The following is a 12,823-nucleotide window of genomic DNA, read 5'->3' on the forward strand; positions in this document are numbered from 1 at the left end:
GCGCCAGCAGTTTGCGGACCACCCGCAGTTTGCCGCGACCGTCGACTTTTGCCACAAGTACGACCAGGCGGCGTTCGATCCGGACGCAGACAAGTACGCGCTGTCGTTCTTCGAGCCGATGCTGCGCCGCGTCCTCGCGCGCAAGGCCTACTTTTTCGCGCCCCACCACCCAAAGCTTGGCTGCGTCACGGGCACGTCCCTCACGTAATGCGTGGTCCTCTGTATTTCTCTCGATGCATGACTCCCTTGATACATTGCTACCTTGATACATTGCTACCTTGATACGACTCTATCATCATCGTCCACCCGCCACGCTGCTGATTATGGGGTGTCTTGCGTGCGGTGAAGTGCTAGGAGGACTCGTCGCCGGCCTTCTTCCGCTGGCGCAAAAGCTTCCAGTCGTCCTCGAGCTCCTTCTGGAAGGTCGCGAGGTGGTGTGGTTCCCAGAGTTGCCTGCGGTCGAGATGATCAAGGAGGCGAATGGACAATATTGTGCACGCACCGAGCCAGCACGTCGTCTCGGTTGTGGGGAAATTGTTCACTGTGGAAATAGTCCTCGGTGATGTCCTAGAAGAGAGATTCTTTAAGGTGAGCCCCTGGACGATCCATTACCAAGGCCTTGCACGTCAAGTACAGCGCCGCCTCTGGCGCGTACGGCCGGCGCAGGTACGCGTAGTTGTACCACCACCGGACTCGCCACACGACGTAGAGTGTGAGCGAGTAGGGCAGGAGCACGAGCCGAATGAGCAGCAGCTTGCGCAGCCTATTGACGTAATGAGTGGACGCGGTCGATGCAGCGATCTACGCAGGCTTTTCATAGCCGCCCGAGATCTCGGTGGACGCCATGAGCTCGTCGGTGATGGCCTCGAGCTCGGCCTTGGCCGCGTCTTTGGCCTTCTTGTCCTTGGCGCGCTTGAGGCCAGCGTTGCGCTCGGCTTGCAGGGCCATGGCCTGGCGCTTGACCGTGTCCGACTAATACGTACATCATCAATCGGATCGAGTACGAGGCCGCGACGAGTACCTGGCGAAAGTACGCGACCGCTTGCTTGTGGCGCTGGACTTGGGCGAGGTACTGGCACAGCGATAGGAAGAGCACGAACGCCAGCACGATGACGCGGGCGTCCGACTGCGGCGCGTACGCGTACTGGACGTACATGCCATAGTTGTACGCGTAGTCTTGCGGGTGGTCGAGGTAGTGGTCGTAGGCGGCGCGCTTGGATGCGTCGGTGAGCACCTCGTACGCAGTCGCGAGCGCTTGGAACGCAGCGGCTGCGTCGACGCTTGGGTTCTTGTCCGGGTGCACCGAGAGCGACAGCGCTCGGTACTGCTTGCGGATGTCGGTCGCCGACGCGGTCCGCTCGACGCCGAGCAGGTCGTAGCACTCGCGCTGCCCGCAGTACATGTTGTTGCGGCCACGGACCATCGCCAGGCTCAGCGCCAGCAGCCACCGCTGCATCCACGCCACTACTGTGTTTTAAACACGTGTGCTGTTTTGAACACACCACACGTCGAAAACTAGGGCCGTGGGTTCGTTAGGTTCTAAATCTAAATAACTAAGGACGTGCCAAAGTGCCTAGCGAAAAGCGGCTCAGAGCCCGGGCGGACGCATGCTGAGTTGCGGCTTGAGGTGGCCATGGAGCGTCGCGAGCTCCGTCTGGAGCGTCATGTTGAGCTGCTGCAGGAGGCGATTCTCGTGCTCGAGCTGCTCCATTCGGAGGAGCGACCGCGACAAGTGGTCCCGGAGCTGCGCGTTCTCCATTTCGCCGTTGCGGTTGACAGCCATGAGCGACTCGGCTGTCTGCTTGAAGTACTGCGCGCGGGACATGACTTCGTCCACGTCCAGCACGGTTTCTGCCTACGCGTGCAGTCGTCGATGATGAGACAAGGATATGTGGGGATGGAGCGTCGTACCTGGCCAGGAATGAAGACGGTTATGTGTTTCGGGTGGTAGGACACTGCGTTCAAGTTGATTTTGGGGCTGTGCAGCGACGGCGGCGACAAGGACGGCGGTGGCGTGGCCGAGCCGCTCGACGGACGCACAGCTGCCGGATGCTCGTGGCGCGGCGAGGTACGCTGCTGGATCGCAACAGGCGTGGGGGGTGGCACGATGGGCGCCGGCGACGCGACCTAACGAGCCATATTTGAGCCATTATGGTTCAGGCGGAGATATGGAAACGTGGCGACATACCGTCTGCGCCTTGGGCTTGGGCTCCGCTACAGGGGCCACGGGTTTCTGCTTGGGTTGTTCGACTACGGGGGATGGCTTGGGCTTTGGCTCGGCCACGGGCTGCTTGATGGGCTTTTGTTCGACCACCGGCGCCGGCTTGGCAACCGGCGCTTGGGCAGGCTTGACAGCCGATGTCGGCGTCGGCTTGACAACAGCAGGCGTCGGGGCAGCGGGCGTTGCTAGCGGAGCCGGTTTGGACTTGGGCTCGGGGATCGCAACCGGCGCAGGCTTGGCAACGACAGGTGCAGCAGCCGGCTTGGCCTTGGGCTGCACCGCGGGCTTGGCCTTGGTCGCAGGCGGCTGCGCTACTGGCTTGGGCTTTGCTTCGGGCGGCGGCTGCGACACGACCTTTGGCTTTAGTTCCACGACCACCGGCTTGGGTTTGAGTTCAACGACCACCGGCTTGGGCTTGAGTTCAACAACAACGGCGCGCGGCTTGGGCTCGGCGACAACCGGGGCCTTTGGCTTGGTTTGGGCTTCGCGGAGCTTGTCGGCAAACGACATGGGCGGCGGCGCCGGCGTCTCTACAACTGGCTCTGGCTCGGGCGCCGCTAGCTGCAACACGGTCACGCATGGCTTCGTCTATGGCGAGCATACCTCGTCGTCGTCTGCAAGCGTGGCCGTCGCCGACGCACCTTTCTTTTTCTTCTTGGACTTCTTGGACGTCGCGCACATGGCCAAGCTCTTGAGCGTGAGCTCTTCTCTACGCGAGCATGAGCTATGACGCATCGCGCGCATGGCGTGCGTACTGCTTCTTGGCCTTCTGCTTCTCCTTCTGCTTGGTCTGCTTGGCGGCCTTGTCTGCGTTGGCGCTGTAGTGCTGGCTAATGGCCGTGTCATCGTCCGAGTCCTCGGCGAAGGCAAGGAAGACGCTCTTCTTCATGCTGCACGTGGTCGTATCGACGGGGGAAATTCTGCGCGTGTCGTTTCCAATGGTTTTCAATACTGTCAAACTCGATACGCCGATAGTTGCTTTTTCAGAGGTTATACCAAACAGGTTTAAAACAATTTGGCCAGCGACGCCATGGCCGGTGTCTCGCAGCCGGACAACGCTAGTTGGAGAGCTGCCTCGAGCCGCCGTTGCAGAGCCCGAGAGGCGCCTGGACACACGACGTGCACGGCTCTCTCAGCATTCTTTTAATTGTCGTGTTTCTTTGGTGCTAGGGATGGAGCCAAAGGCCGGATCTGCTCGCGTCCAGCGTTGCACTTGACGAGGTGATAGCATGGCAGTGGCTCCTTCGGACAGCGAGCGTGGCGACAGCGTGGCACAAGGGAACTTGGCGTGGCACCACTGCGTGTTGCTTTGGTGAAAGGTCTGTTTAAAACATTGTACTGGACCTATGTATACCGAAGATCGGGCAAAATACCCTGGGTTGCGAGCGTTCTATATTCCGTGCCAAAGACACCACGTGGAGCGATGGACATGTCCCTCGGTGCGGTCCGCCGCCGCTGTCGCTCGCTCACGCCGCCACGTAGATGATCTCATCAAGTCGCGCCAGCCAGCGAAGGGCCGGCCCGCGCCGTCGAAAGCTAAGGTCTCGCCGTCGAGAGCCAACGCCCCGTTGTCGCCGACAGCGGGCGCCGACCCGCTCACCATGTCTCTGGGTACCATCGGACGTCTCGCGCTGCCGCTCAGTCGCCTGCATAGACGATCTGATTGCGTCCAAGAAGAAGAAGAAGGCGCGCGAGTCTGTCAAGGCCAAGACGATCCCGCCGGTCAAGGTACGCCGCCATATCTTCTTTCGGGTGGTCTGATATCCTGCGCTAGAAGCAGCAGCTCGCGCAGGCCCACGCCAAGCAAAAGCGGCGATCCGCTGTCAACGAGGTATGCCATACATTCCTACGTGCATAGTACCTCATACCACGTCATGCGCAGCGACGTGGCGTGGCCCAGGCACCCGAACCGCCCGTGCGTCGCGGTGGCCGGCCTCCGCGGCGCCGACCCGCAACCGCGATGCCCAACTGGGCCAAGCACAGCTTGGAGCACCCGACCAAGTTTGAGGTGCCAAAGGGCATGAACTTCAAGATTTCGATTGCGTACGTACCCGTGAGGGTGGTCCTCTCATCGTGCATAACGGGACTGCGACGAATCATGCTCTGTCTCTAGCATGGACAACGTCCGTCCCGTTGTGGGCATGGCGCCGCCGCCGCAGCGGTAAAGACCCACCAACGCGCTTCCTGTACCCGATCAACGATCGCCGCCAGGCCTCCGACCCGTCGTCGTCGTCGTCGTCGTCGTATCGTTTTCTTGAATGCTTTAAAAAAATCCATCCGGTCTTGCGTCGCTGCCATCTCCAGAGAACGGTAGCATGGCTACTCCTGCAGCGACGAGTACTATGATGTTGCACCGTAATCCTAGCCGTCGGTCGATCCGTCGCTGGCCCATCCTCCGTCGGCCCATCGTTGCCGGCGCGCCGTCGTTGGCGTCGTCGCACCCACGGACCGCCAACCCGCTACCCGTCGACGAGCCGCATGTGTACCGCGGCGCGTCTGGGTACTTCTGGCCAAGGGCAGCGATCCACGCGGCCTGCGTCGATGCGCCGCCTGTCTCCTTCGGCGGGGCGACGACCAACGGCAAGGTGGTGGCAGCGTGACTCACGCCGTGCCAGGTGGCCAATGAGCCGTGACTGCGAGGCTGTTTTTGCGACGACCAGTTTTCACATGCCGCTCAAGTACAGCGACGTCCTCGACATCGTCGGCAGCGCTGCGCGCGAGAGCGGCCCGGGCGTCGCGTCGCGCACGAAATGGCCGTGGACGTTCCGCGACTACCGCGCGGACATGCCGCACGAGGTGCTCCTCCGGCGCGGCGCGTCGCTCGTCCACCATGTCGCGCATGAGTGCAAGGCGCGGAATTCGCTCGAGCACGCGGGCTCGCTCGACGAGAAGGTCTTCGCCAAGAAAGACAGCAGCCGCAATCTCTTTAGCGTCAACGCGATGGTCGAGATGGCCGGGTCGATGCCCCAAGTGCTTGACGTGCTCGTCGGCAAGCACGGCGACGACTATGCGAGCTTCCTCGCGCGCGTCTTCCGCGGCCACCTCGTCGGGACCGCGACGCTGCGCGCGCTCGCGGTGTCGCCCGACGGCTACGTGCACGAGAAGCCGCCGCTGTCCGAGGCGGGCACGTCGACAGATGCCATGGACGACGGCAACACGTTCAACCACGTGGCGGCGATCGCGACCGCCGAGCTGCGCGAGACGCACTTTTTCAAGAAGGTGTCGAAAGAGCTATTGTACATGGACTTTATGCACATCCAACCGAACGAACGCGCGGTCACGCGCGTCTTCAAGACGATCGACAACGAGAGCGGGCCGATGAGCGCGATGGAGCGCTACAAGCACGTGCTCTTTGGCTACCACGTCGAGCGGCTCGGGCGCGGCGACCGGCTCCGCATTAGCTTTTACGGCGACTATTGCATTAGCGTCCAGCAAAAGCAGTCGTGGAAGGACACCAAGCACCTGCTCGAGAAGCTCGCGGCGTCCGTGCACCTCGTCAAGCGCATCTGCGAACGCCAGCACATCGAGTCGGCCTTGCCGTGGACGACCGACGACAAGATGGACGCCAAGAAGTGGTGCCACGTGTGCCACAAGTCGTTTTCGCTCTTTCGGAAGCGCACGTACTGCAAGTACTGCGCGCTGCCCGTGTGCTCCGACTGCTTCAAATTCGAGCCGATCGCGATGGCCGGCGGTGCCAGTTACGAGGTGTGCATCTGCCGCCTCTGCAAGACGACGCGGCAAGCACGCACGCAGAGCACGCGCGCGTCCATGAGCTCGCACCTCTCGTCGCACCACCGTGTGTCCCGGTCGTCGGCGAACCGCCACTCGGTCGGGTACTATGACGCCGATCACGACGACGACGACGACGAGCACCCGAAAAGCAGCATGATGCCGCTGCCGATCGTGCCCGAGACGGACCCGTGCAGCCTCTGCCGGCAACCGACGACGACGTCGGCGACCACGTGCCGGCTCTGTCGACAGTCGTGCTGCGCCCACTGCTGCCGCATCCAGCAGTACACGAACCGGCATGGCATCGCGTTCGAGGCGTGGCTCTGCCTCCAGTGCCTCGCGTCGACGACGCAAGCGGTGACTGGCCCGCCGTCGCACAAGCGCGACCGGATATCCGTCTACGAAAAGCCACCGGCCGAGACGACGACGGCCAACAATAACAACTTTACCGCGTCCGACTTTATCGACACGGCGTCGTATGCCGTCAAGCACCTCGTGGCCAACCCGAATCCGAATCCGAATCCCAACTCGAATCCGAATCCGAATCCGAATGCACCAACCGTCCAAGGAGGCAGTGCGGGGCGGCTCTCGACGGACCGTGCGAACGAAGCACGGTACTCGCGGCACAGCAGCACCAACGAGCCGCGCTTCCAGCACGAGCCGCACCGTCTCAGCGAGCAGTCGGAGCTCCGGTCGAGCTTTAGCGTCGACGAGAACGGGTTCGACAACACCACGGCGGATGGCTACACGTTTGCATTGCCGATGCACGCCGAAGGCAGCAACGCGTCCGAAGACAACGCGAGCGTCATGAACACGACCTTGCACCGCGCCGACGACGACGACGACGACGAGGAGGGGCACCCGCTCGCCGCGACGTCTCCGATCGTGCTCAACGGTGTCGCCTTCCACACCGAGTCGCTCCTCGCGCTACCCAAGCCCAAGCCAAAGCAAGCCTCGCCCAAGCACGTCGTCTCGCTCGGCGCCGTCTCGAACGCCCGCCTCCTCCTCCACGACACGCCGTCGACCAAGAAACAAGTCGCATCGAGCAGTGTCCAGAGCAACGAGAACGCTGTGCCAAGCGTCCGGTCGACGGCGCCAAGCACGAACGTTTTGCCCCGGGACGCGCGGTCGACTGCAACCAATGACGCGCAAGATGCGATCGAAGCAGAGACCTTGCGTGTCGTCGCGTTCCTCGACATGGCGTCCAACGACGCACTCGATAGCATGTGCCACACGATCGCGACCCGCATGGACTGCGCGTACGGGTTCGTCGTGTTGATTTATAAGGGCGACTTTGTGCTCAAAGGCGCGGCGTCCGGCGACCGATCGGATGCCGACGCGCCGACACAGATCCCGCGGGACTGTATTCTATCGAGCCACAGCTGCCAAGTGCCGCTGATGCTACCGGACGCCGAGATGGACCCGCGGTTCGCGCACTCGCCGCGCGTGCTCGGCGACGAGCGCATCCGCTTTTACTACGGCCTCCCGCTCGTGTCACCTTCAGGTGTGCTCCTCGGCACCGTCGCCGTCGCCGACACACACGCCCGTGTGCGTATTTCCTCCAAGCAGCACCAAGCCATGATCTGGTTTGCCGAGTCCACCGCCGCGCTCATCGTCCACCGCGTCCAGACCATGTAGTTGGATGCTCCGTGCCAATCGACGTCTCTATGTATACGTGTATATGTGTCTCTTGTTGGCTTGTTCAAGTGCTTACGATGGTCCAGAGATGGAGGAAATGCACGAGACAATGAAACCCTAACCCCGTCGACGTCGAGCCCGTGGGCAGTCGTTTGCCATCTCGAGATGCTCCTACCTACGAGGTCATAGCGGTTGCTCGCCATTGGGCTCGTGTAAATAAATTCACGGAGGACGGGACCAATGTACTAGAATCATAACCAGCAGCACGTCACCACCACGAACCCCTACCCCGCGCGACAGAGAACGCAACGACCACGCTGCACCACACCAACAAGGAGAGCCGACCGCCGTTGGCCAACATAGAACGTAGTATGCTACAAGACGACTAGACTACATGGGTTGTTGTTACACGGGCCTACGGGTCCGACTCGGTGCTGCTTTTCGAGAGCGCGGTCGACGTCCGGTGCCGGTACTCGACAAGGTCGACGACGGCTTGTGCAAACTTGTACATGGCTTGAATGTGTTGGGCGTGGAAGCGCAGGCGTGGCGCCGTGTCAGCGATCGTGACGGTACCCAGCAAAATGCCTTCGAGCGTCACAATCGGCATGCCCACAAAGAATCGAATCGACTCTTTTCCGAGGACACGGGGCGAGTCTTTAAAGCGGACGTCCACGGACGCGTCTGGTACGATGGTCGGCTCGTCGAGCGACTGGAGCGTGGCGAGGTTGAGCTCACAGCGCGATGGAATCGTGGTCGGAATGTACCCGGTGCCGGCGACGCCTTTGAGCATGAACGCCTCCTTGTAGATGAGGCACACGGCGGCGTGGGCAACCTCGAGCTCATCGAGGGCTTGGGCGCAGAGCGCATCGTGGTACGGTGTCGAGCCCATGTCGAGGCAGGCGCTCTCCCGAAGTGCCTCGATCGCGCTGCTCTGGAGACTCGTTCGCGCGTCGCTCTCGAGCACGATCGACGACGGCTGGTGCGACGACGACGCGAGGAACGACGACGTCGGCGACGAGAGCGGCGACACCTCGTCGTACGAGATGTACGTGTTCGTGTCCCATGGGTACTCGTCCACGGGTTTCCGCCGTGATGGGTGGTTGCAGCCGCCGCAGACGAGGAGGTCAAACGTCGAGAGGCTCCCTCGCCGCGTCGTGACCGCTTGGGGCGACACGCAGGCCCGGCAAAAGAGCTGGCTGCAGACGCCGCACGCATGCAATTGCCCCCGCGCTTGCATGCACTGGGTGCACGCCGCGTCCGCCTTGGGCTCAAAGCGCGACGAGGTAGGTGCCTGCACGATCGAGACGCCCCAGCTGCTCTCGCTCCAGTTGCCGTCGTCGTCCAGTAGCGTCTCGCGCGCGGGTGCCACGGTGCTTGCCACGTCGTGCTGCACCGCGTCGACGCAGACGCAGCAGATCGGGACGCGAAACTCGAGCCCGTTCGGACTCTCGACGTCCTCCATCGCCGTGCACTCGTGGCAGGTCGCCGCGAGGCAGACGCTGCAGATGAGCGGTCGGCGGAAAAAGTGAAAGGCCTTGGTGCAGACGCGGCAAGCAGCGTCGAGCGTCAGCGGCGCGTCGGGTCGGCGCTCGAGATGCAGCTGCCGGGAGCCGAGCCGCTTTCGAAGCAGCGTTTGCTGGATCACGAGGATGTTTTCGCCCATGCTCTCGAGGCGCGACCGGACGTCGGACGACGACGCGAGCTGCGGCGGGTACACGCAGTGCTCGGCGTAGAAGACGAGCCGCACCGACTTGGGCGACGTCGCTTCCAAATGCAGGCCAAAGAGGCAGTGGGTGTACCGCGGCAGGACCGTGGTCGCGTTGAGCTTGGTCGGGTGGCTCCCGCTGTCGACCGATTTGCAGATGCGGCCGAACGACGTGGCCGAGAGCGGCTCCATGTGGTCGAGGAAGAAGAGCTCCTTGAGGTTGCGCCCGAGGCCGCGCTCGCGGAACCAGGCCTTGCGCACGCTGCAATTGAGGTCGTTGTCCGTGTAGACGAGCCGCGCGAGCTCGAGCCGCTGGAGGTCGTCGCCAAAGATGCGGTACAAGAGCATGTCGCCGTTGTTGCCGGCGACGAGGTCCTGCACTTCGCTGAGCTTGGCCGCGACGTCCAAGCTCGAGGTCACCGTGTACAGCTGCGTGCGCTGGTTGTATGTCGCGACAAGCCGCGACGGCTCGTGCACGGCGAGCACGGACTCGTCCCGGTCGGTCGGATTTCGCCGCGCTTCAAACGATGGGCGCGATGAGCACTCGCGCTGGAGGAGACGCAGCGCGTCTTGACCACGCTCGACCAGCTGCATGCGCGACGACGTCTCGACGTTGTCGAGGAACGCCCATGGCCACGTGCTCCGGTTCGCAGCGCCACGGTCGTCGCTGGTGCTCGTGAGGTTGCTCAGTGGCCGCCGCGTGGCCGTGCGCACCGTCACGTGGCGCGCGGCAGATGTCGGCGTCGGCTCGCAGCGGCGAAGTGGGTGCGCCATCGAGTTGACGGCGGCGTCTTGCGTCACACCGCCTGTCTTGCGTGCCTTGCCTGTCTTCCAGAGGCTACGTGCCCACCCGAGAAGGTGCTTGTCCTCGCTGCGCTGGCTCATGGGTAGTACTACACTGGAGCAGCAGTAGCAGAAGAAGGTGCTGTCGTCGGTGCAGTCACGTTGGTCAACGGCCAATGTCGTACAGTGTACCAGTTGACTGCAGTCGCGAAATGGGCGAGCGCTTTTTTGCATCCTTAAATGCACCCATGCCGAATTGGACGTCGAAAACCGGTTTCTATGCCCCGAAAATCCGAATTTCAAGTTGAAATTCGGATATCAGCCCCAAAGGGACCAAGAGCCAAGTCGGACAGGCGCCTTCGAGTACTGTTTAATGCGCGGGGCTGTGAAGGCGCTAACGTTGTACCGTGGTTGACGTCGCCTCGTAGCACCGAACGGTTGGTGCGGAGCTCCTTGCCTGCACTGTATCGAGTAGCAACGCATAAGTGCTGCTGTCGCTTCTGTGCGGCGTGCGGTAAAAGGCTCGTGTAACAACCGCCGCCGCATGCGAAGGCCGCCGAAGCGTGCGTTGGATGATTCCAACAACGCAGTCGCCGCCACAATGTACTGTACCGCCACTCGCACCGTGCCACGCGTCCGCTGTGCGCCACATCCGACAACCGCTTCGTGATGCAAGTGGTTGTGCATGCTATCTGGGTAGTATAGATAAGCAAATTCCAGACAGGCATGGTTTGTTGATGGCAATTGCACAGCAACCCTCGTCGTGCAGGTATTACATGGGCCCTTGCTTCTTGGTACGCATGTCCAAGTCCTACGCAGGCACGCGCTGGATCAAGGTACAGTGCACGCAGTGCCAAATAGTACTCGACGCTCGAAAGGCGGCGGATTGTGGTTTCCGTGCAAGGGCTCTTGATTCAACTTCCGCTCTACCTCGATTCCAATGTCGCCGAGTGCCAGCCTCGTCATCGTCCTACCTAGGTGCATGCGTACGAGGGATTCGCCCCGATTTTAAAGACGAGGGCATCATCTTGCGGCAAAGAGGCGATTTGCCGCACGTTCTCATTCCCAGAAAATACAGGTAGCAGAGCTCGAGCACGTATATATATACAGGTTGTTTATGCTTACGAGAGACCGAAATGACGGTATGCACCGATCGCACGAACGATGATGCGATGCAGAACTTATTCCTTGGCGTCGGCGGCGGTGGTAAGCGACGTAAACATGGGCGCGTGCGGGTTGCGTATCCACGGCGGGCGCACGACAAAGTAGAGGCCGTTGTCGCCGGGCTTGACGTTCCAGTCCTCAACGACCTACTTGCTTTCATTGCACAGTCGTCGGCGCTTCGTTCGGTACCTTGTGCAGCTGGAACTTGGCCATGAGACGGTGGGTATTCGCGAAGACGTTCATGTACGCCGTGAGTGCATGCTCGAGGCCGCCGACCGTGTCCAAATCAAACTGGATCTACGACAATAGGTGCCTCGTTGTCCTAGTGGGTTGCAACAGAAAGTGTTGTACCGCGATGTTGCCGTCGTCGGTCGGCGCCACGACGACCGTGCAGTCTTCCCAGTCGTTGGCAATCGCTTCGTGAAGCTCCTTGATGATGTCGGGCAGCAGCTTCTTGGTCGGCGCGTCGCCCATTGGCTTGGCCGCGCCGCTCGGTACAAAGTCGTGGTACAAGATCTTCTGCTTCTCAATCCAGCGCTCGCGCACCGCGATATCGTGGGCGTCGTCGTAGTAGACGTCCATGTGCGGATACACAAAATTCTTGTCTTCAAAACCGTCTTCGTGCTTGAGCTTCTTGGCGTTGCTGCTGCACACAAAGTCCTTGCCGCCAATCTGGAATCGCTTGGCCTCCGACTCGAGGCGTTCCTATACGATTCTGTCAAGCTGGAAAATGAAAGTGTTGCGTTGTCTTGTACCGCGCGGTGGAGCTCGTCGCTTAGGTTGAAGCGCGACGGCGTGTACTCAAACTGGTTGAAGAGGCCGTTTTTCGTCACGATCTTGGGCGGAGCCTTGAGCGCGACGGCCGTGTGGCGGTTCTCATCCATGGCCTCTTGCCGCGCCATGTTGACGCTGTTGGGGCCGAGCCGGGCTGGCATTTTGAGCAGCGAGTGGTAGTTGCCCGTCGAGAAGGCGCTCCTGATGTGCTCGGCCTCGGCGTTGGCATACTCGGGCAATATCGACGAGAAGTTGGGGAGCATGTAGTGGGGCACGCCGCCCTCCTCGTCGCTCGTTTGGTTCATGGCAAGAATTGTGTCAACCGGTTAAATGGCGCCGGCGCAGATCTAAAAATAGCCGCCAATTCGCGTGTCAACAATGAGGTGGAATTTGCGTACACGGTGTGGAAAATAAAAAAACATAAGCACACCGATAAGATCTGGTTTGGGAAGGGGACGATCTGACGCTCGTTCTCCGGCTACCTCTACTCGACGCCCAAGACGGCGTCCAGCATGCACCAAGCCGCGTTCCGATACCTCTGGCCCGTGATCCGCGCCTGCGTCTGGTTCAACGTCTGGCGAGTCCGGAACGATCGCGTCTTTCGCGCCGACCTACCGCTGCCAAGTCCATGGACGATTGCCGTCAAGGCGGCACGCGTCGCTCAACTGCACTTGCACCACAGCCTCGTACAAGAGCCCGCGCAGCCTGCTCTTCGTCGTCTTCTCCAGCTCCTCGCCCAACATGAGTGGCCACGACGTCACCTCGTCCCGCGGATCGCGCTCCTGCCTCCGTCTGCCTAAATCAAGTCC

The 12,823-nt window shown here is 61.5% G+C and overlaps 6 protein-coding genes across 6 annotated transcripts in view; 2 read left to right on the forward strand and 4 right to left on the reverse strand.

Moving 5' to 3' along the window:
* The window catches only part of SPRG_21026 (hypothetical protein), a gene marked incomplete at both ends in the record, with an annotated part of 2,298 nt that extends 2,090 nt beyond the window's left edge, over window positions 1–208 (forward strand). The window contains one exon of the mRNA XM_012350455.1: window positions 8–208. Within this exon, the coding sequence (XP_012205845.1) occupies window positions 8–208 (201 nt within the window). The remainder of the gene's footprint in view (window positions 1–7) is intronic.
* Window positions 209–350: 142 nt separating this feature from the next.
* SPRG_11409 (hypothetical protein) lies at window positions 351–1,456 on the reverse strand (the record flags this gene model as incomplete). The annotated part of the gene is made up of 5 exons (XM_012350410.1): window positions 351–453; window positions 503–567; window positions 613–763; window positions 806–972; window positions 1,022–1,456. 5 exons carry the CDS (start codon window positions 1,454–1,456, stop codon window positions 351–353), a joined length of 921 nt encoding a protein of 306 aa, XP_012205800.1.
* Window positions 1,457–1,517: 61 nt separating this feature from the next.
* Window positions 1,518–3,110, reverse strand: SPRG_11410 (hypothetical protein; the record flags this gene model as incomplete). The annotated part of the gene is made up of 5 exons (XM_012350411.1): window positions 1,518–1,855; window positions 1,912–2,127; window positions 2,189–2,782; window positions 2,825–2,930; window positions 2,977–3,110. The coding sequence occupies 5 exons, from the start codon at window positions 3,108–3,110 to the stop codon at window positions 1,589–1,591; spliced, it is 1,317 nt and encodes a 438-aa protein (XP_012205801.1). The 3' UTR covers window positions 1,518–1,588.
* Window positions 3,111–3,589: 479 nt separating this feature from the next.
* Window positions 3,590–7,614, forward strand: SPRG_11411 (hypothetical protein). The gene is made up of 8 exons (XM_012350412.1): window positions 3,590–3,660; window positions 3,704–3,832; window positions 3,876–3,949; window positions 3,996–4,052; window positions 4,104–4,264; window positions 4,335–4,382; window positions 4,587–4,806; window positions 4,862–7,614. The coding sequence occupies exons 1-8, from the start codon at window positions 3,645–3,647 to the stop codon at window positions 7,586–7,588; spliced, it is 3,432 nt and encodes a 1,143-aa protein (XP_012205802.1). The 5' UTR covers window positions 3,590–3,644; the 3' UTR covers window positions 7,589–7,614.
* Window positions 7,615–7,938: 324 nt separating this feature from the next.
* On the reverse strand, window positions 7,939–10,289 carry SPRG_11412 (hypothetical protein). The gene has a single exon (XM_012350413.1). It carries the CDS (start codon window positions 10,176–10,178, stop codon window positions 8,004–8,006), a length of 2,175 nt encoding a protein of 724 aa, XP_012205803.1. The 5' UTR covers window positions 10,179–10,289; the 3' UTR covers window positions 7,939–8,003.
* Window positions 10,290–11,257: 968 nt separating this feature from the next.
* On the reverse strand, window positions 11,258–12,319 carry SPRG_11413 (hypothetical protein; the record flags this gene model as incomplete). Its single annotated transcript, XM_012350414.1, has 4 exons — window positions 11,258–11,386; window positions 11,430–11,537; window positions 11,592–11,945; window positions 11,996–12,319. The coding sequence occupies 4 exons, from the start codon at window positions 12,317–12,319 to the stop codon at window positions 11,258–11,260; spliced, it is 915 nt and encodes a 304-aa protein (XP_012205804.1).
* Window positions 12,320–12,823: the final 504 nt, after the last annotated feature.

This window comes from Saprolegnia parasitica, assembly GCF_000151545.1.
Source record: "Saprolegnia parasitica CBS 223.65 unplaced genomic scaffold supercont2.65, whole genome shotgun sequence".
Classification (NCBI taxonomy): domain Eukaryota; phylum Oomycota; class Saprolegniomycetes; order Saprolegniales; family Saprolegniaceae; genus Saprolegnia; species Saprolegnia parasitica.

Excerpts from the sequence above, each read along its gene's own strand:
- SPRG_11411 (XM_012350412.1), top strand. Across the intron at positions 4,383-4,586 it reads ATGGCGCCGCCGCCGCAGCG|CCGTCGGTCGATCCGTCGCT; the intron begins GTAAAGACCCAC and ends CCGTAATCCTAG. Across the intron at positions 4,807-4,861 it reads GGGCGACGACCAACGGCAAG|GCTGTTTTTGCGACGACCAG; the intron begins GTGGTGGCAGCG and ends CGTGACTGCGAG.
- SPRG_11412 (XM_012350413.1), bottom strand. The coding sequence starts at position 10,178 with ATGAGCCAGCGCAGCGAGGACAAGCACCTTCTCGGGTGGGCACGTAGC.